This window comes from Chenopodium album, chromosome 16 (assembly GCF_948465745.1).
Source record: "Chenopodium album chromosome 16, dcCheAlbu1.1, whole genome shotgun sequence".
Classification (NCBI taxonomy): Eukaryota; Viridiplantae; Streptophyta; class Magnoliopsida; order Caryophyllales; family Amaranthaceae; genus Chenopodium; species Chenopodium album.
In genome coordinates, this window is record NC_137849.1 from 48,276,503 (window position 1) to 48,298,761 (window position 22,259).

General features: G+C 37.1%; 1 protein-coding gene across 1 annotated transcript; it reads right to left on the reverse strand.

Moving 5' to 3' along the window:
* Nucleotides 1-27: 27 nt before the first annotated feature.
* LOC145586822 (C-terminal binding protein AN-like) lies at nucleotides 28-11,349 on the reverse strand. The gene is made up of 9 exons (XM_081643759.1): nucleotides 10,318-11,349; nucleotides 8,255-8,472; nucleotides 4,783-5,386; nucleotides 3,532-3,691; nucleotides 3,285-3,415; nucleotides 1,783-2,577; nucleotides 1,621-1,668; nucleotides 831-944; nucleotides 28-351 (listed from the first exon to the last, which is right to left on the reverse strand). Exons 1-9 carry the CDS (start codon nucleotides 11,008-11,010, stop codon nucleotides 280-282), a joined length of 2,835 nt encoding a protein of 944 aa, XP_081499885.1. The 5' UTR covers nucleotides 11,011-11,349; the 3' UTR covers nucleotides 28-279.
* Between the last annotated feature and the right edge of the window lie 10,910 nt (nucleotides 11,350-22,259).

A 22,259-nucleotide genomic window follows, 5' to 3' on the forward strand; every position in this document is an offset into this window, starting at 1 on the left:
GGCTCATTAGGCGAATTGGCCATTAGATACACGAAAAATTTCTTCTCTTTTCCAATACAAAATTGGATCAATTCAATTTGATGGTTTGCTGATCAGAATGAACGTTCAACATAAACTCGAAATAATCTCCAAGGAATACTAACACTTCTAACAGAATAACACACTAAATGCTGATGAGGTACATAGTACTGAAAGATATACAAAGTTACAAGCCGTGTTGAATTATAAGCAATCTAATACGAGTAATTTGACAACCAACATTTCATCAGCTCTGCGAACCTAATCTAGCCAACGCAACACTCCATCTTCTCCTACAGAAGCCAAAACTTCAATTCGCACATCAAGAACACCCTGCAAACACCAAAAGATAAAATTGAAGTGACAAACTTTTTAAACAAAATGTAAAAAGTCTCAAGATTGGGCCCTACGATTTAGAGTTTACAAAACAAAACTAGAACTTTACATCGCAAAATGCCAATGTTTCAGTTCTTCTGTGCCCTGTGTAATTAAGCAATAAGCCTTGCAATCTGCAAAAGCACAGGCACCAGACTCTCTACAAGTTCTAGACCTCCTCTAACACATGCAACTATTTTTTTTTTACGGTATGGAGGACTTTGACCAGACCTCAACTTTAAAGGTTTTTTTGTCCAATATTTGCGAGCTAGACTTGGGAATAAGGGGAGTACCCTCATTTGGCAAGATTCAAACCCTAGAGGCCTAGACCTTTGGGAAACAACATTGTAACTGATAGGAAAACAAAAACGAAGAACATGTAAATCTCGATGAGACCTTAGTATATAACCGATATATGAAGTTCATAAAAAAGTTACCTGTGTATTTCTACAATTAACCAATCTACACTCCTCCAAAGGACCTTCTAATGACCAACTCTCCCATACATCAAAGCTGTGGCTGGCAAATACAAATTCCATCTTTCTATTTATCTGCATCATCAAAAGAACTTGATGAGCTACAGCTCGCATAGAAAAGCAATGAACATTAATCAAACACTTATTATACAAAAGAGCAGTGAATGATAATATGATATTATGAATTCCAATTCATCAGATAACACAGTAAAATATAGATTTGTCTAATGATCTGATACACCATTTGGACATTTGGATGTGAAAAGGGTAAAGTCAAACAATCAAGGGGTCAAAGGAAGACCAAATCTATAAACAAAAGAAATACTTCCTTCAATTTCTTTTACTTGCAACACTTTGACTTAATGCACTAATCGTTTACTCCACTTTAACTAGATTTGATGGTTTATACGGAGTAGTTTAAAATAGTATATAGTTGTGTGGGATCTTGTTAGTTTCACCCCAATGAACTTTCAACTAACAAGTACTATAATGTGACATTGACATCTACTACCTAGTTCCATGAAACTCTTAAAGCAAACTAAATTAGAAATCCGTAGTATATTCACAGAATTTAAAAAATGTTACTGGTAGTCACCATTTTCTTCCCCCTCTCTAATCCATCTCATAATAACAGATAAACTAGCATAAATCTGACAATTCTTATGCAATAGACAGAACAATGGAATTAAAAACTCAAAAACATAGCAATGTGAGCCAGAACCTAATACATCTCTTAGAAATAATAACATACCTGCAACAATTTCCCACCAGCTGCAAGCGATCGCAATCCAATTGTATCCTGGAAATTGCAACATACAATATCAGCAGACAAGGAAAAAAAAAAGTGGATAAACTTTTCAGCGTCAATTAATCCAACAATGTACAACACACGAAGAAAACTGCATGAACTTACCTTGCTTCCAAAAACAACAAGAAACTGCGCTGCAGGATCTCTTTTGGTAACACTATGCATTGTATCCAGGAACCAACCACCTCCCTTTACCCTTTGTCTTGAGACATGCAGCCCAGAGCGTTCCCTTGCATGTAAGGCTATAACACAACCATCTTTAAGTAGCTCTGCAGATTTCCGACTAGTGCTCTTGCCTGATTTCTGAAACAAGTCCAATGATGATTCTTGCACCAATTCTATCGATGTTTTCCTACTCCTAGAGTCTTCTGGTGAAGCACACCTAGAACCATAGCTTTGAACCTGCTCAGTACCGCTCATAGCAGCATCATCTTCCTGCTGTGAAGTACTCTCTTTTTCTACGATGTCCTCAATTTTATGTTGGGACTTTTGGCGAGCATGTCTCTTTTTAGCCTTTTTGCTTGATCTACTACGCTTCGTTTCAGATTGCGCAGAATTATTTGGAGACAAACCTGAAACCTGGGGCTGGCTAGGAGAATCTAATTGAGCAGATGAAGATTTCCTATGGGAACTTTCTGGCGTCGCTAAGTTATCAATGTTCAGACGCTCAAGAACTGGACTCTGCGACAGTCTTTCTCTGTCATGTTTATCAGATTGCTCATTCTCAAAGGTTATTTCGCTTTCCTCGTCCTCGTCATCAGAGACAGCACTGCCTGGAACAACACCATCAAGGAAGTAAGTTTGCAATATAGAAATGGCCTTTTCTCTTATCTCCAACCATACTTCTTCGCTGTAATCTGCACTTCGTGGTAGTACCAACACATTAGGCATCTCCCTGACCTGAAACATCATGTGCCAACTATATCAGAGGACATGGTCATGTTAAAACAAATAATGCACTCTAACTGAATCAAAACATCACACAATTAAATAGAAAAAAGCACACTAGTTACTTCCGAACATGAAGGGTAATGACTCTAATGAGATTAATATCAAAGTGCACACACTCCTCCCATCAGCGGATCAGCCACTGGAATATAGTGCTAGACATGGCTAATTTCTTATCAGCATCACAATCGAATTGGCACAGCTCCTCCAGTCTCAAAATTTTAAAAAGTTATAGATTAAATTGACTTATTATGTTAAGAGTTACAAATATGCATTCTTCCTTCACTCAGATAAGATCCATAGGGAGCAGCAAGGATTGGTGGGGACACTGCATATGTAACTTCCCCAACAGCAATCAAAGAGTCACCTAGATGGACACAAATTGTAACAAAAGCTTTCCAAAATTGTGCATGAATGCAGGACTATAAGCTTCCAAAGATATCTAGAGCCTATGCTGAAGATAACCACATTCATTTTTACAGAATAAGGTAAACGACAGCATCATATATGCTGAGTGCACAATTGTGATGCACATGCAATACTAATAAATATTCTGTAAAATGTAAAGCCCTGTATGCATGCACAAAACCAAGAAAGATAGAAACGAATACAAATAGATTGCGACACGTGCATTTCTGTTTTCATACTAGTGAACATACCCATGCTTCCATCCATTGTGGCCCTTCAGCACCGTCCAGTGCACAGCCAGCAAGGACTCCATCGATCAATAGCTGCTTCACCGCACAATCATCCAAAAGCTGACTGCTTCCAGTGTTTACCAAATATGCACCTGAATAGAATGTTTATCAGCATTAAAAAGAAAAATAGGGTAAAAAAGCACTAGCTTAAAAAATAAAATAAAAAAAAAATAAGAAACAGTTGTAGCATATAAATAATTAATATTACCATGTTTGATATGCTGCAAGCATTCAGCATTAATAATCTGGACAGTCTCGTCTGTCAAAGCACAATGGAGAGAGATCACATCACTTGCAGCCATTAAATCATTGAGTGTCTCCATTCTCCTGGCAGCAGGAGGGAATATAATCGACCTGCTTACTTGAGCCTGGAAGAAATGAGAAAAAATTATCAGACACTATTCAGTAAAAAAAAAAATTGAAAAGAACTTCCAAGCACAAAGCTGAAAAGTAAGAAAAATAAGAAAAAATGGAGCTTTAAGACCCTCAAAATTCCTTCACATTCATGTTACTGGTTGTCATTTTGTACCAGAAGGGCACATCTGTGAGCACGGCATTCATCAAACCAACTAAATCAATTTCAAGAGTGTACCCTATTTAGTATTTACCTCTCACATATTGCAAAAAGAGAAGAAAAGACCTACAATCACAAGATTCATAATATGATCATATCAATACATATTGCATCCTTTTATGGAAGGGGGAGGGAGGAGTTGAGATTGGCATAGTAGAAGCTGAGTTATCATCCTCACGTCAAATTGTTACGTCAAACCCAAGGCCTGACCTAAATTCCAAAAATGGCATTGAATACAAGTATACAACCAAACCTATGTCTCACCTGGCCAGCTTTCCATACATTTCATTCCCCCCAAACACCAAAATCCCAAATTATGTATCCAAGCCAAATTTTTGTGATCCTAGTAATCATCTTAACGCTTATAAGTTCTAATTCTAAAACCAAATGCAAATAATTTGGTTTTGAATCAAATGAATCACTTCTCTTCCCCGCATCTACACCGTCCTCTGATCATCATTTCGGACAATATACTGTCTTCTACAGCTAATAACAAACCAATGAAGATAATATTTTTCTTGCCCCTTGAGAACCATCTTGCAAGAAACATTCTAACCAACTGCATAATTAAGCTAAATTTTAGGCATATCAGCAAATCAATAAACAGAAGCCAGGCAATAAACACAATGTCACACTAATTAAACAATCAAAATCATTTTTTCATCTCCAAAACAAACCATTCTACCTAATTCCTTCATCAATTACATAAATTAACCACAACATTCATTCCACCAAACAAACTCCTGAAAAATAGATAAATCAACCCAATGTCACACAACAAGCAAGATCAAATCTTTCGCTCTCAAAAACCAATCTTTATGCAAGAAAACTCCACAAACTCAACCGAAATTGACATAATTACACAAAAATGTGAAACAACCTTACCTGGGAAACATCAAAATAAAGCACATTCATCTTAAACGACAAACTCCTGGTAGCCAAAGACGTAGCAGACGCAGATCTCCCAACAATCCCAAGCACTAACCCCCGACACCGTCGCATCCCTCGACAAAGCGGTTGCACAGAACCCAACCACCCAGACGAAGACAGAGAATGCCGCGACAACAGATGCGTCCGTCGCAAAAGGCCAAGAACAAGAGCCATAACAGTATCAGCGATCTCCTCGGACCTCGAAACATCGATGTGGACAAGCCGTAGTCCAAGATCGGCGGCTAAAGCAGAATCAACGGCGCGGTCGGATGAGCCGAGGCAGAGAACAAGCTGCCATGGACGAAGCCGACGCTGGGCGGCGCGTGGGAGGAACGCGAGGGAGTGGAGGAGAACAGCGGCGGCTGACTCGATTCTACCGTCGGCTAATCGGCTTAAGCCAACGTGTTCGAAGGCGGCGACTCCGGCGAGGGAGTGTTGTTCTAAAGCGTTGTCTTCGATGCAGTTTAGGGTTACGACTAAGGGGATTGGTGATGTGGGCTTGTTGTGGTGGTGGCCCGTTGATTTGATCGACATTTTGCGGGCTGGGCCGGAGGTGGTGGTTGTTGTGGCGGTGAAATGGGGGTTGTTTTTAAGGGTTCATTTTGAAAATTGAGATGGGGTTAACTGGAATGGTAATGGTAATGGTAAATGCAGTTGAGTGTGTGTTTTCTCTCTCCTTTGTCGGATGATTTTTTTTTAATTGGGGAAATTGAGGAGGAGGAGAAGAGAGAAATTGAAAAGGGGAGAAAGTCGCAAGTAAACTACTCCGTACAAATTACTGGTCGGAAAGTCTTCTTCTTCTCCCACTTTTTTTGTTGGTCTTTCATTTTTCAATTTTCAGATGTGTTCTATTCAACCCACGTCCTTTTTCTTTTTCTTTTTCTTTTTCTTTTTCTTTAAAATATTACTTTGAGAAAATACAAGATAAATTAGGGGCAAATTTGGTTAGCAAGTTTATAATTTCTATTTTCACTTTCATCTTTATACCATTTTCACATCATTACATCACATGTAATTATAATCAAAGTGAAACTTGTTAAATTCATCTCATTATCAACTTTTTAAATATGTAATTTTTATAAAAAAAACTTAATACGTAATTAACGATATTTAATGATAAGTAAATGATAATTAAAAGTTATGATCTGAATCTTTCTGATCCAATCTGAATTTATTAAAGAATAAGTATTAAGTATCTAAAATAAGTTGAGGAGAACAAGTCCTTAGTAGTAAGTTTGATCATTCATTCAATAGTTCATTTGGATACATTCCAACAATATATTTTATGATATAAGCTCTAATGGTTGAAAATGTCATGAGTTTAGATATATGATCTATATTTGATTCAACTAAGCTAGGATTAGTTCCAATAAGTTAAAACAACTCTTGTTATGTTCAACAAAATCGGTCATCCTCATGAATTGTGGTAAGAGAAATCAGTTTTATGGATTAGAAGAAAGAAAACAACACTTTGTTAAACTTCATGTAATAATCCAATTAGATGGATGAAACATTTCTCGACCTATCTAATATTTTATAATGGATGGACTAGTGTTTTGTTAAGGTTGTTGATTTTATTTGCAACCGTATATTGTGTTCTTAACTTCTTATGTTTTGAAACTTTGTATGTGTTTTGTGTGATGGTTTGTTGGTTTTATTGAAAGAAGAGGGTTACTTGTTGGATTTATGTACAACCAAAAGGAATGAGTTTATGATTAAATAGATTATCATAGAATTTTATTCCCATTATTATCACACGTATTTCAATTTATGAGAAAATTACAATAATATTATTAGTTGATGATAAAAATAATTATGTTGAATTGTTGATATTGCAATTAGTGATTGGATGTTCAAAAGCAAGTGAACAGAAGGTTAGAGCAAGATTATGATTTGAGCATAGTCTGATAAATATCCAACTAAACATATCCATTTGCAAAATTAAAAGTGTACAATTGTACTATGTATCATACAAAGTGCTTCATATTTCACCAATTATTATCCATTTTAAGAAACTTATTTTAAAGAGATAATCCGAGTTCAAAGTTAAGTTTGCAGATCGCAACTTAAAAATACTCCTTATCAAATCAAATCCTAACATTTACTAGTATTTGAATAAGTGATGCGTCGATGCCAAATCACACTTGCTGGCTTACCCACCTTGCTTGATAAATCAAATCCTTACAATTGTCGACACTTTTCCTTTTTTCTTGAAGGAGTGCCATACCATGTCACATGGGGCTTGGAAGTAGAGGCCATACTAACACTACTAATTCATGTGACACTGCCACTTCTAATTATGGTTGTTGAAAAACCAAGAAAAGTCTGATCTAACAAAACATAATTAATTATTTTCACATATGATTTGAGCAACGGCCAACATTAAATGGAGGACGAAAATTCTCCATATTTGTCGTTTCACAAGGATTTAGTTAACCAATAAGCATATTTACTCATTTAACCTTGCTTAAATTAGTCAAATCCAATGTTACTTCTATAATAAGCTGAATAATCACCATCATAACCATCACCAACCAATTGAATTTACATCATCACATAAAGGCCCGCCGAATTGATATTGCATCATGAACAACATGATACTGGGACCAAATCTAATGCTTGTCCTATAATGTGCACCGGATCGTATCAAGTACCAACCTCTCATTTTCCTAAGAAACCAGCCTCTTGTTTCTCTACAAAATCTGCCTCCAAACTAATAACTACCAAGCATCACATATTAAGGAAACTTTCAACGCCATTAACCCCAATTATTGAAATTATCTACACCACAAGGAGGAGTTGAAAATTCAAAATGGAACACATCCAAGCTAAAATATATTCATGAAAGTGAGGCACCTCACATTATTGTTTTAACAACAAAGATAACAACCTTAACAAATACTGTGAAACAGAATATACACTCTTTTAACGGACATGCCAAAATTGCTTATCTCTACAAAATGAAACAATATATGCAGGAAGCTAACATGCTTACTCAGACACACAATTTTTACACCACCTTCCTGGACAATGCTTAACACCGTCTCATGGTTCCAGATTTAGGTTACATACTGCAAAACACCCTAATGACTATCTAAAAACTGATGTGAAATGCAGATTTCTTAACTTTCTCATGGTATCATACAGACTCACCTCCAAATTTCACTCAAACAATTCATACCTTTGCTACACGGGAAATTCTGAAAGTATGTGGTGGCTGTCTTGACTGCTTGATATTATTAGCTTATATTAACTGCAATTTTATACAGTTTCTAGCCTCCATCTGAGGAGAAAACACGAACGTTAGTGTTGTGGGTTTATAATCCATCGGCATGGAGTCTTGCTGCAGTAGCAATATAATTCTACATTTTTCCCATGAGTCCTTTCTTAGACAATAAAGGGAGCATTCATGTAAAATCAGAAGAATCTCCTCCTGAAGTTCCTGGTGGTGGTTTGATATGATCGCATAAGTAATCCAACACCAATACCAATTCCTAAACACATACCAAGACCAATACCAACACCAACTCTTACTCCAGCATTGAACCAAGTGAGTTGGCCATCCTCCCCTTCATAAACCTCATCCGGATACCAATTGTGCATTAACTTTCCCTCTGCTTCATACTCATCTTCAGCCTCAGTGATCTGCAATAACCAAATATTGCTTCAAATTATATAAAGAATTTAAAAAAAAACCATTTACTTTGCACCTTTGTAATGAACAAACAAGTGGAAAGCAATAGACAAATTGGCACAAGTGAAACAGAGGTGTCACAAAATGCAAATACATATTTCTAGGAAAAAAATAGCAACACAGGACAAGGTGAGGCAGCTCTACAGCTGTCTAAAATCAATATTATACCTTTGCTAGACATTGGCAAGTAAAAAACAAACCCCACACCAGGCCTCCAGTCCAGCTTGAGGAAGTAGTGGTTTTTCAACCATGAAATTTGGATAGTGGGTGAGAATTGAGGCCTTGGGAAACTGGCTCTGTTAGCTCACGGGAATTGAGAGGGCCATTTAGTCATGATTGCTTCAACAAACAATTGTTTTCTTTGCTAGGTACAAGGTTAGTTCTGAACCTTTAGATTTGGCAAGCAAAAGGATACAATTACTAATGCTAGTGAAATGATGTGAGAAGGTGAATATACTGTACCTACAATGGCAACAACTAATAATTCTAGTATAAATTCATCATAGCAAGCAGTGGGGAAGTCAAGAGTTCAACCTTATCCCTAGCCAATCCTCTATATTTCCTATTTTGAAGTCCTCCAAAAAATATAAAACAATATGAAAACAACTTTCTGAAAACAACTTTCAATTTCTTTCCCTAATTTTACTCACGCTATTTGTTAAATTACTCTACCAATCAAACCAACAGTATAATTGAAATCAAACGAGTACCTAGAGATAATTGGTAGGATGACTGGTGTCGATTTCCCCCCACTGAAACACCTTAACACTCAGCAAACTGATCCTTTACCTAAAAACACTATTAAAAAAAATCATAAACCAAAAGCCTAATCATGCTGTTACCCCTAATTTGTTGCTCAAATTTACTAATTCAATGCCCAGAAACAGGAAATCAGTAAGAATAGCTCACAAGATCAGCTCACTGACATTTCAACTGTCAGGCATATGAATTATTTAGCTTTATTGCTTGCTTAAAGCTACACAAGGAGCAATCAATAATCTAGATATGTTTCCATAATCCTACCAATCCTACTACTCACAAGATAAGCATGAGATCTCCATCTTCATGAACAAATTATGCTCCAACTAACAGTTTTCTTACAATAACTCACCTCCCCAAAGAATGAGAGATTTTAACATGTTTCAGGACCACCAGGTCATTCATAATCCCATCCAAATGCAAAGTGACACCCTTGATGATTCCAAATCAAATAAATTTACATCATCAAATATACCGGTGATATTGGTATCCTTTGTAATTAGTCGGAATCATAAATAACACCATGGTCCTCGATCATCTAATAACTTCTCATCAATAGCGTTATCACGTACTCCGATAAAGGTGAGCATGGTACCACTACGTTTATCAATTCCTCACCACATAAGTAACTCAACTAACTACGTGCCAAGGTGACAGGTGTTTCTACCTTCCTAGGTGGAAATGGTAGTGTTGGTATATCACAAATTATCAGTCAATATTTTAAAATCATTCCAATTCCAAAACTTACCGATATAACATCATTAACCTTCCATTGAAATACTAACATAATTACACAAATATCATTTCTAAGTAATCCAATAATTAAACATAAAAATGCATCTCCATTTCCATGAAATCTCAAATTCTCAATACATATTTATCACTCACAGTATGATTCAAAAATAAATAAATATCTATCTTTTACAGGAACACAAATCATAGAAATCAAAACAATATTAGCAAACAAATCAAAACAAAAATCTCAAAAATGTATTCAAAATTCAATATGAAAGTGAACAATGAATTAAATGAATTACCTGTAATTTCCGGTGAATCAAACCATTAACAGCAACAATCTTCTGATGTTTCTCAGTCTCATCAGAAACCTCCGGAATCGCATCCAAAGTGCTATACCTCGGCGACTTTCTCCGAGGACTAAAGTTCATCATCTTCGTCAATATCACCGGCGTATCCGACCATCTTCCGGCAACATAAACCTCAATCGACGGCGACGAAATCCCTAATTTCGGCTGAAAAAACGCCGACGACGAACCGCCGGCATAACAATCCATACTCCACTCATTCTCGAACTTTCCAAAGGACCCACAAAGTAGCAAATTATCCATCTCACAAACCTCGAACTCCACGCCGCCGGAGACCTTAACGTTGTCGGTGCTAACATATGTAACCTCGGACGATTCTCTGTCAACACGATCTCTTCGAAGCGTAGACGACGCTGTTTCAGAAGCAGGAACACGATTTCCATTGATTTCGAGGGAAACACCGAGCTCATCGCGGAGGTGTCGGAGGGTGAGGTAATCTGGTGCGGCGTCAATGGCGCAAGGTGCAATACGAACGTAGAACAACCGGATTTCGAACCAGATTGACGGCGGTGATTTAGGGGGACCACCACCACCTCCGCCGGCGCAACCACCGTTCATGAGACGGTAAACCTTTGGTTTTGAAACAATTGAGAGGGTTGTTGACCCAGTTAACGATTGATGATCCATTGTAGAAGATGAAACGAAATTGGGGTGGATTTAATTGGGGGAAATTGTGGATTATTGAGAGAGAATTGGGGACATGATTAGGGTTTTGTTGGGAATTAGGAGGAAATTTGTTGAGGAAAAGGAGGGAGAAGAAATGAAGAGGAAAAGGGTGGAAAGGAAGACGACGAATGATGGTTGGAGTGAGAGTTTTTGTAGGAATGGATTATTTGTACTCCGTATAACATTAGAGTTGACGAGATTTTTTTATTTTTTATTTTTTATTTTTTTAAATTACTGTATTATTTTTTTTTATTTAATTTTTTTTTAAACTTCTTCTCCCAATCTCCCTTTATGTTAGGAGGAAGGGAAAGGAAAAGGGATAAAACGGGACCTTTATTAGCTAGCGCTTCTTTCCTCAACCAAGTATTTAGGCTTGTGTCCTTTTCAATTTGAATGTCGCGTTAATGTGTTACGTTCTGAATTTTTGGAGGTTTGAATTGATTTTTTCTGATATGATATGTTTAAATTTTTTAATATTGGGAATTAATCTGACTTGATTTTAATAAGGATGATTTGGCCTAAAAAAAAGGATGATTAATAATTAATGACTATAATAAATTCTCCGTACATTGTATTAAGTACAACGTTTAGTGTCTCACTCTTATCCAACTCTATAAGATTTATTTTGATACAACTTTATATGACAATATACTCTATTTTGTGCATTTTGATATTACAAGTCACAACATTGAGGTCATGAAATACTTGGTACGGTATAAATTTCTACTAATACACTGATTGAATTAAATAATGCTTGTTGATATTGTATTTATTAGTCAAGGGAACCTTTATACTATGATATTCCACGTTCAAGCGTACTTGGCTAGAAATGGCCATCAAATTCGCATTTCGTATAATTTGTTTCACTTTTTGTGGTATATACAATCTTTAATTTCGTAATTATTGTGTCGTAAATAGAATAGGTAATATTAGGTATAATATTATACTTAAAACTTAAAAAAGTATGTCGTATCTCTCTTTTCTCAAAAATTACAACAGCAATATAATAATACAACATGATACATTCTAGATGAAGTTTGTTTAGGGGATAAGGGAAAATAGATAAGAATAAAGAGGTTGTCTAATATTAGTTTGGATGCAAGATGAGGATTAGAGGGGAAACATCTAGAGATTAATCCTTGCATTATTAGTTTTTTTTTTTTTTCTCTGAAAGAAAAGGGAGGTTAATTAGAAATAGTAGTTAAGGATGTGAGAGAAAAGATTTAGTTTACCCTAAATTAAAAAAGGATAACGGAGATAGTTCATATGATTTTACTTTAAGTAACTTTGCCACCTTGTTGAGCTAGGCTTATGTATTTAGCTTCTATTGGGCTTATGTTTTAGCCCGATCTTAGGTTGTATAAATATACCCTTATACGTAATACACAAACTAAGGATTCACATTCTTGACATAGTATCGGAGCCAAAACACTCCAAAAACCCTAAAAACTGAAAAAAAAAAAAAAAAAAAAAAAATTCTTCACCTGTTTGATCGACAATCATGTCTGGTGACGGGAAGCTTGACCCTTCTTCTCCGTTTTACCTTGGAGCCAATGATCAACCGGGAAATTTGATCACTCACGTGGTCTTGATTGGAGACAACTACTTGGCTTGGTCACGGGCTATCACTTTGTCCCTTCGATCTCGTCGGAAATTCGGATTTGTCGATGGCACAATCCACAAACCTACTGAGAAAGCGAAATTGTTGGATTGGGATACGGTGAATTCAATGCTAGTCTCTTGGATATTACGGTCTATGGACCCTAAAATTGCGGCTTCTCTGCCGTATTTTGATGAGGCAAAACGCCTCTGGGATTACCTTGAACAGAGATATTGCATCTCTAGTGGACCTCGGCTTCAACAGCTTCGGTCGAAAATAATTGATTGTAAACAGATCGATGGTGTGTCGATCTCTGACTATTACACAACTCTGATGGGCTTGTTTGATGATCTCACGAGACTCAAGCCCCTTCATGGTTGCGAATGTGGCAAATGCGAGTGCAATGTTGCGGGCAAAATTGCTAAGGATAGGGAAGAAGAGGTGCTTCATCAATTCTTGATTGGCCTTGATGATAGCAAGTATGCTGCTGTGCGTACGAACTTGCTATCCCAGCAGCCTCCAGCTGATTTAAATCGCGCATACCAGGCTCTCCTTCAAGAGGAGGAGTCTCGTGGTATTGCTAAGGGGAAGGCAGAGAAGGAGAAACCCAAGGATGCTCACGTATTTGCTGTACCATCAATGCGTGGGAAAGGGAATATTAATCGCCGAGATAAAACCAAATTGTTTTGCACCCACTGCCAAAAATCGGGTCATGACAATGAGGGTTGTTTTGACCTTCACGGTTATCCGGAATGGTGGTTCGAATTGAAGCAACGTAGGGGGGGTGCTAGCAGCTCGCGACAGTCCTCGAAACCTGCTGCTGCTCAGTCTAAGGTTGCTGCCCCTGCTCCAGCTGTTGTGCGCGCTAATGTTCTCACCACACCTTCACAGGCAGGTGAGGACAACGTCTCCTTGGCAGACCTCAAGCCCGAGGATGTTCGGGCCCTGCTAAATTTGGTAAACGACAATTCAAAAGACCGAATGCAAGGTGAGTCGTCTTCGTCCTGGATTATAGATACGGGGGCTTCTCATCATGTGACTGGGAACGAATCTTGCTTAGTGGATGTGTGTATGATCTCACCTTGTCCCGTGGGTCTTCCTAATGGTGAACAGGCAGTGGCTTTCAAGGAAGGCCGTGTTTGTTTGGCCGATGACTTAATCTTGGAGCATGTTCTTTTTGTTCCACAATTAAAATGCAATTTAATATCGGTGTCAAAAATGATTGATGACTCAAATTGTTTTGTTCGTTTCACTAATTCTTTATGTGCTATACAGGACCAACATTCGGGGAGCCTGATTGGAGCCAGTGAACGGAAGGATGGACTCTATTACTTTCGACGGATTCCTACAGTATGTGCGGTGCAAGCTCCTCAACTGTCGGATTTTGAGCTGTGGCATAGAAGACTTGGGCATCCGTCTGATAGAGTTGTCAAGTTAGTTCCTGCAATTGGTAGTAGTTCTGATAAGAAACATTTAAATAAAGCTTGCGTAGTGTGTCCTCAAGCTAAACAGTCTAGGGATGTTTTTCCTAATAGTGATAGTAGAGCTAGTCAACTTTTTGAGTTGATACATTGTGATTTGTGGGGGTCGTATAAAACTCCTTCCACTTGTGGTGCACACTATTTTTTGACTTTAGTTGATGATTATTCAAGAGGTGTTTGGGTTTATTTGTTGAATTCTAAAACAGAAGTTTATTCCGTTTTTTATCCTTCTTTGCTATGATTGAGCGCCAATTTGAAAAATCTGTTAAAATAGTAAGGAGTGACAACGGAACTGAATTTAATTGCATGCTTCCTTATTTTAACGAACATGGCATTATTTTCCAAACTTCTTGTGTTGGGACACCTCAACAAAATGGGCATGTTGAGCGCAAACATCAACATATATTGAATGTGGGGCGTGCTTTGATGTTTCAAGGGAATTTACCTGTTGGTTTTTGGGGTGAGTGTATTCTTAGGGCGGTTTATTTAATCAATCGTACTCCATCTCGTTTACTGCAAAACAAAACACCATATGAGATTTTATTCGGGAAAGAACCTAGCTTTGATGAGTTACGAGTCTTTGGTTCTCTCTGCTTTGCACATAATCAGAAAGCTAAGGGAGATAAGTTTGCCCCTAGGAGTCGAAAATGTATTTTTGTGGGCTATCCCCATGGGAAAAAGGGTTGGAAGCTTTATGACATTGACACGGGTGACATATTTGTATCTCGCGATGTGAAATTTTTTGAGAATGAGTTTCCCTTTGCTAGTGATGATTCTTTAACTCAAGCATCCGAAAATAATGTGGTATTGACATCTTTGAGTGAGAATGACCAAGGGGTTGATTTTGACTTCTTGGATGACTTGGAGATGGTGTTGGAGGATAGTGAGAGTGCTCATGCCCATGATGACAGCACAATGCATGGTGCGTTGGGAGGGGCAGCTGCTGCCTTGGATGTGGGGGACGCTGCTGGCAGCTCACACCGCAGCTCCCCTGTGGCAGATTGCAGCAGCCGCAGCCAGGGTGTGGTGTCCCCTGCTGCTGCTGCTGCTGGCAGCTTCCCTGTGACAGAATGCAGCAGCCGCAGCCAGGGTGTGGTCTCCCCTGCTGCTGCTGCTGCTGCGGCTGGCAGTGAGGGTCAGAGCAGCTCCATGTCTGCTGGCGGTTTGGTTGTGGCGGGAAATGGTGCTGCCACAACAGCCGAACCAAATGTTCTTGAGCTTGGGCGCGGCAATCGAGAAAGACACCCCCCTGGGTGGCATAAAAATTATGTGGCACATACTGTACAAGCGACGAGTCCTCCTAGTTCATCTTCTCCATGCTCCTCAGGTACTCCCTATCCTATAGCACATTATGTGAATTGTGAAAATTTTTCCCTGCGACACCGTATATTTCTTGCAGCTGTAATTGCAGGGACTGAGCCTCGTAATTTCAAAGAGGCTATGAAAGATGCAGGGTGGAGAGAAGCAATGCAGAAAGAAATTGCAGCATTGGAAGACAATCAGACTTGGGTGATGGCTCAATTACCTCCGGGGAATAAGGCTCTTGGTTGCAGATGGGTCTATAAAATCAAGTACAATTCTGATGGTACAGTTGAACGATTAAAGGCTCGTCTGGTCATATTTGGCAATCATCAGGTTGAGGGCATTGATTATAATGAGACGTTTGCTCCTGTGGCTAAAATGGTTACACTTCGAACTTTCTTAGCGGTTGCGGCTGCGAAAAATTGGGAATTGCATCAAATGGATGTTCATAACGCCTTTCTTCATGGTGATCTTGATGAGGAGGTATATATGAAGCCACCTCCTGGGTTTCTTGGTAGCAAACCAGGAATGGTTTTTCGTCTTCAGAAATCGCTTTATGGTCTTCGTCAGGCACCTCGCTGCTGGTTTGCCAAACTTGCAGGGTCACTCAAAAGGTATGGCTTTAAACAGTCATATTCTGATTATTCTCTATTTACTCTGAATCAAGGGAATGTCCATCTTAGTGTTCTGGTGTATGTTGATGATTTATTGATTTCTGGCAATTCTGCTTCTGTGATTTCTGATTTTAAGGCGTATTTGAGTGATTGTTTTCATATGAAAGATTTGGGTGTGTTGAAATACTTTCTTGGTATTGAGGTTGCCCGTAGTCCGGAAGGCATATTTCTGTGCCAACAGAAATATACGCTTGATATTATTGCAGAGTCTGGTTTATTAGGGGCACGCACGCCCGGCAGGTACTCCAATTGAGCAAAACCACACTCTGGCAAAGTCAGGGGCACCACCTATTGCGGACTCCGAAATGTATCGGCGTCTTGTGGGTCGTTTGTGTAGGGATTTATAGGTACTACGCAGCGGAAATAACATGAATCATATTCATATAGTACCTAATCCAAGGATCTAATGCATAACACATAAAGCACAAATAATCGTACCTTTGAAGCGTGATTCCACGTGCGATCGAGCAAGAACAAAGGGAGATAAAGAACCCCAAGCGTGATTCCTCTACTTGGTCCACGGGCACAAGTTAAGACCTCCACTAATGCTAGTTAGTCGTGACTGAACGCTTCAATCAACCTTCAACGGAGAGGAGAGACATACTAACCAAGAACCACCACGATAACCACCACACGCGCCACCAAGGGGTGGCCGGCCGTACGGACGTGAGGGGAGGATGAGGGCCGTGAGTTGGAGAGAAGATTAGGGTTTTGGGATTGGTTGCATTGATGTCAAAATTCACAGTGTGTGAATTATGACTACTTCATGCAAGCCCTAGGCATGGATCTTATTTATAGATCTCATCTCTAAATAAGAGCCCATGTCAAAAGCCCAAAACCTAATTCCAATCTAACTATGCTAGCCCAATCCAATTCATGATTAGTTAATTGCTCATGAGGCCCATTAATGGGCCTCTTACTTGCTTAACCCAATACCCTTGTGTGTGACCAATATAGGATCCATTCTAAAGGGCTTTGGACCATTTGACTAGCCCAAAGATCATCTCTCATAGTCTAGCAATAGAGGATGACGCCCCAATAGAATGAACTTATTATCTCCATAATAGTGATCCTTGATATACCTAGTAATTGCACTTATCGAAGACATAATTCCTTCAATCTCCCACTTGTCTGAGACAAGTGCGCAATATTCAAATTCCTTAAGTCATTTTGTGTCGATTTGATAATATGATTGCATCTTATGTAGTCAATATTAATCTACAAATCATTTCTTGAAATCTGAGTTAGAATTACAAAACAAATGGTTATTATGTAACACATTTGAGCATGGCCATGCATTTTCTGAATTCTCCCTCTTCAAGAGGCCAAAACATGACACATTCCTAATTTAATAGGTAGACTCTATCCAATCTTGTGGCAACCAAAGCTCCCACTCAATTCATGAAGTGACCGGGAAACATCCTTTATAATCCCCATTTACGGCAAGACGTTTGAATGTACCACAGTCAAAACAGTCATTGAATAGAATCAGTGTTCCACTCATGTCAAAGGAATCCACTAATATATCCGGAAGTTCTATACTTGAACTTCAAAGTAGGTCTATAGTTCGATCCTGCATCATTCATGCATATCCATGTGATTGACCGAGCCTTATCACTATGCTCCTATAGCCCATGAAACCGAGCTATCCAATCAATCTTACATGCTAGTCCATTCATTGAAATCATTTATGTCCACTTTAATGATTTCGAACTAGGAACTTAAATAATATGTGGATTTTGTTCACCTGTGGGGTTTCATACACCAGGTCTCTATCTGATAGATAACCTGATGAGCCCATCAATCCATAATTATTTTGGACATTTTATTTAATCTTGAAACCACGATCAAATAAGATTGAAACTTTGTTTCAATTGATAAACATAGTTCTGCAAGCTAATGTATTTACTTTTGTAATATACTTTCTCAAAACATACACAACTAAAATTACATAACTTGCTTCAATCCAAGAACCTTAGCATGACTTTCATACCTTGGTCATGGAAGGGGTTTTATAAGTAGAGTTCATGAGACATTCTCATAAACATGAACTTTGCAATTTCTAAATCTTATAATCATTTTCATCTCCATACACTAATAATTTTCCTTCGCCCTTTCGCAAGGAACTTTGGAATTTCTAATTTGTATTCCAACATCACATTGGATTTCGATTGAAATCTATCTTCACTTGTTCTTTAAAACACGTGAATCAAATAGACGAGTATAGTCCATGGCATGCATGATGCATCCTTTGCAAATTGCATAAGTATCATCACTCAAAATCTAAATTTCATCAACCTTTCTCAAGGTATTGAATCGTTAATCAACGTGCCATGTCACATGGGATTGAAACTCTTTTCAATATAATGTTGAACCTTATAATAATCTTATCAATATAAGCTTCTTAACCAAAACTCAAACATCCTTCGAGACCTATGTATATAGATCTTGAATCCCAAATGTACTCATCTTTTTCTTCAAGATTTTCATATAAAATGCATTAGCCATTACTTGATCCTTCAATAATTGCATTCTGTACTAGACCAAGAAGACTTCATAGCTCCCACTAAACATCTTGTATATACAAGACCTTTTCTTCATTTTACGAGAACATCAAACGATTTGATTAACTCACAAAATTAAGAACATTAACTCCCTGATGCTAACTTCAATCCATTATTGATCTTATATGCATCCCTAGGATTATTGGATCTCCAAACTTTTGATTGTATCATATACAAATCTTATTTCATGAACAATTTCGAGAAAGTGTTTTGAAATCCATCTACCAAATCTTATAAGGTAGAAATCACTAAATATCTTTAATAGATCTTTGCAACATGACTAATGTAAAGGTTTCATCGTAGTCATAGTCATACTATGAATTAGTTGAATCCTTCAACAAGTCTTTGCTTTAGTTAGAAAACATTTTCTTTCTTGTCTGCTTTGCTTATATTGGGTTTCACCCAATTTAGGCAAATTATTCAAGTGTCATACACTTGCTTACAGACTTAGAATCTATTTTAGATTTCATGGTTTTAAACCACTTGGAGTCATAACTTGTCAAATCATCTTTATTACTTGCATAATCATGATGTTCCAAAATAAATATTTTAGAACTCTTAGTCATTATGAAATCATATTTCTTTGGCTAAGTTTTACATATGCTAGTCATCATTGTGGGTTTGATGCAACAATTGAAACTCATACAACAACTTTGTTTAGTTTTCAATGAGAAACGACAATAGAGGATGTGCACTTGGAATGTACTACCTTCGACACATGGTTATTAATCCCATTACACATAATGAGACCACGCGTTGTCATTTGTAACATGAGGTGAATCATGCTCATATTGTTGCTTTTATTCGATAACTTCTCGAATTTCTTCAAGATTTTCGAAGTCACTTTTCTTGAACTCTTTCAAGACTCTCGAACTTTTCAAGATTCTTATACTCCCACTTGCCTTTTAGGGAGGCATATTTAGCATAGGGTGAACCAACCATGGTTTTGAACCATGTTTGTTTGTTGCTTTTCTCGAACTCTTTCGAGATTTACACTACTCCCACTTGACCTTTTGGAACAATTTCCATAAGGGCACCTACTTGAGCAACAAACATTTTGTGCTAAGTATGGTTGTGTAGTAGTACCCCGTGCTCTATATAGGAATCGAACGTGCATCAAACGGTTTAATACATGTTTTATTCCTTGCTTTGTAGAAAGATTTAATAAGAACTTTTCTTATCCATATCTCATATGAAGCCTTTGCTACATTTGATTTGACGTATGTAGTTTGTTTAGTTTTGTAGCTTATTTTAAAAGTATATCCCTTGAACAATGGTTGGAAGATAGGTAATTTACATCCATTATCAAAATATATCTTATATAGATTGATAACTTCCTTCGTAAACACTTCACAAGGTTTTCTTTCGGAGTTTGTTGTAAAACGATTTCACAACTATTGGATGTTTATCAATGTCTTGGCTTAAATTCTCATTATTACGATCATATCTCAATACTTTGAATGTGTTGCCAATCATGTCTCGACTTAAAATTTCCACAATTACAATCATATTGTAGCGTAATCATTATCTTGTCAAGTTGGTACTGAACTTCATACTGAAAATTTTGAACTTTTCAAAATCTACACTTCCATGCTTCAATTAAGCATAAGTAGTGATCGTATCACAAATGAAATTTCGTTGTCTGTCTCTAGCCTTTGAACCTTTGGTTTCTTACATTGATATGTATTCGACCTTGAGTTCTCATCATCATTTCTCTAATGGTGACTTAGTCATAATTTCAAATTAGAATGTAAATTACATATATCAATAGATTCATAATCTAATGATATTGAAAGTCCATCCCTTTGGATCTTCCGCATGCAATTTTCATTTTCATTCGAATTAATTGACATATTAGAGACAGTTTATATATATAGAAATTGTTTAATTATGTCTATCATATAGAATTTTTAAACCTATTTAGCAATTCAAAACACATTATAACTCAAAGAAGCATAGAATAACATTTATTCCACGTTTTGAATCTTCGATGTTTAGTCATTACTAATCATTGAATGGTGTTTTGATAATGGCAAGAATGAATAACATTTATTTAATTCTAGCCAATTATTAGTGGAATACTGGTTCTACTTGTAAAGTTGCAACTTTTGCTTCCAGACTTGTAGATTCTACTTGTGAAGTTGCAACATTTGCTTCTAAACTTGTAGATTTATTTCTCCTTTAGCAATAACTTCTTCCTTTAGTTCAATCACATTGTGCAATGAATGATCTAAACAAGACATCATATGTCCAAGAAGTAGCAATATGCTAAATCAATTTCTATGATATAATTCTTAAATTGGAACATTTCCATTCTTTACCTTCCAATTATATGAGGTAGTTTCTAATCAATTGGAGTTGGTCCATTTAATTTGAAACATTTGTTGTTCATAACAACTTTTAGCATGTAAGTAGTTCTAGGTTTGAGAAGTAGCAACTTGTTTGCATTTCTTGGCCTATAACTTCTTAATGCAATCCTCATATATTCCTAAACCTTTCCCGTTTGAGCCACTTAGAACATTTCTCTTAGGTTCAAAATGATACTTTGCTTAACTTGTTTAAGTACTTTTCATGATTCTGCTAAGTTTATTCTATCATTATTTATATTTGAGTTTAATCAAGTATTAAACTCTATATAAAGTAGATGAAGAATACTGTTATTTGATCAACTTTTGATCATAGAGATTTCCAATCACTTTCTTATATTCAATCATATTGAAGATAAGAGATTTTATTGGACTTGTACACTTGTCTTTTGAGGGATTGTACCTCTCATCTCATTATGTCCCTTGAAACATTTTTCAAAATGAAGATGTGTTGGTATTTTACTCAAACATTTTGAATAAAACCAACCTTAGACATGTGACATGAATTTCTAAAACTTGCCTTTTAGAACAATCTTAGCAAAATTGGAATATAGGTTTATGGATTATCTTTTAAACCTTTTGAGAACGTTTCTCAACTTTATTTTCAATCGAGGAGATTATATATAATAATAAAATTAGAACGACATGTTACTTATAAGTAAACGCAAAATTCAATTATGTTTATTAAATTTAAAGTACCAAAAGCAAATTAAATTGGTAACTTTAAAACACTCTATTCAATTTAATTGATCCCATCTTGAATTAAGTGATTCCAAGATCCTTTATTCGTGCAATAATTAACCGGACTGAGGCCCTGCCATCAACCATTACATTTTCAAGGTGAGTAAACTCTTTACTGATTACAACTCTTGTAATTCTTGGTTGAATAATTAACCATCGCATGTTTAATTATTACTCTTAGCTTCAAGGTTCTAAACGGTTTAGGTAACCTTGTTGAATATAACCAATTAAAAGTGTAGATATGCGGTCCTACCCCCACTTCCCCAAGATATATTATGATGCTCTGCTGAGGCCGACCCATCACAAACGATCAAGGTTTTCGTCGGGTTTTTAATTGGGAAAGCTGTATCAATATTTCTGGGATCTAGATTTATTATGTTGTGATTGTATAGTGAACTCTAGCGCATCATCAAGCAACATAAATAAACCTAAACATGCATAATCTACTAATGCAATAAAACATGACATAGTATGGCCCCTTA

What these genes read in the sequence shown, in the direction of transcription:
- LOC145586822 (XM_081643759.1), bottom strand. Translation starts at nt 11,010, where the DNA reads ATGGATCATCAATCGTTAACTGGGTCAACAACCCTCTCAATTGTTTCA. An exon ending in CTGGTGGGAAATTGTTGCAG is followed by an intron (nt 945 to 1,620) that starts GTATGTTATTAT and finishes TTGATGATGCAG; the next exon opens with ATAAATAGAAAGATGGAATT. An exon ending in TTAATTGTAGAAATACACAG is followed by an intron (nt 352 to 830) that starts GTAACTTTTTTA and finishes TGGTGTTTGCAG; the next exon opens with GGTGTTCTTGATGTGCGAAT.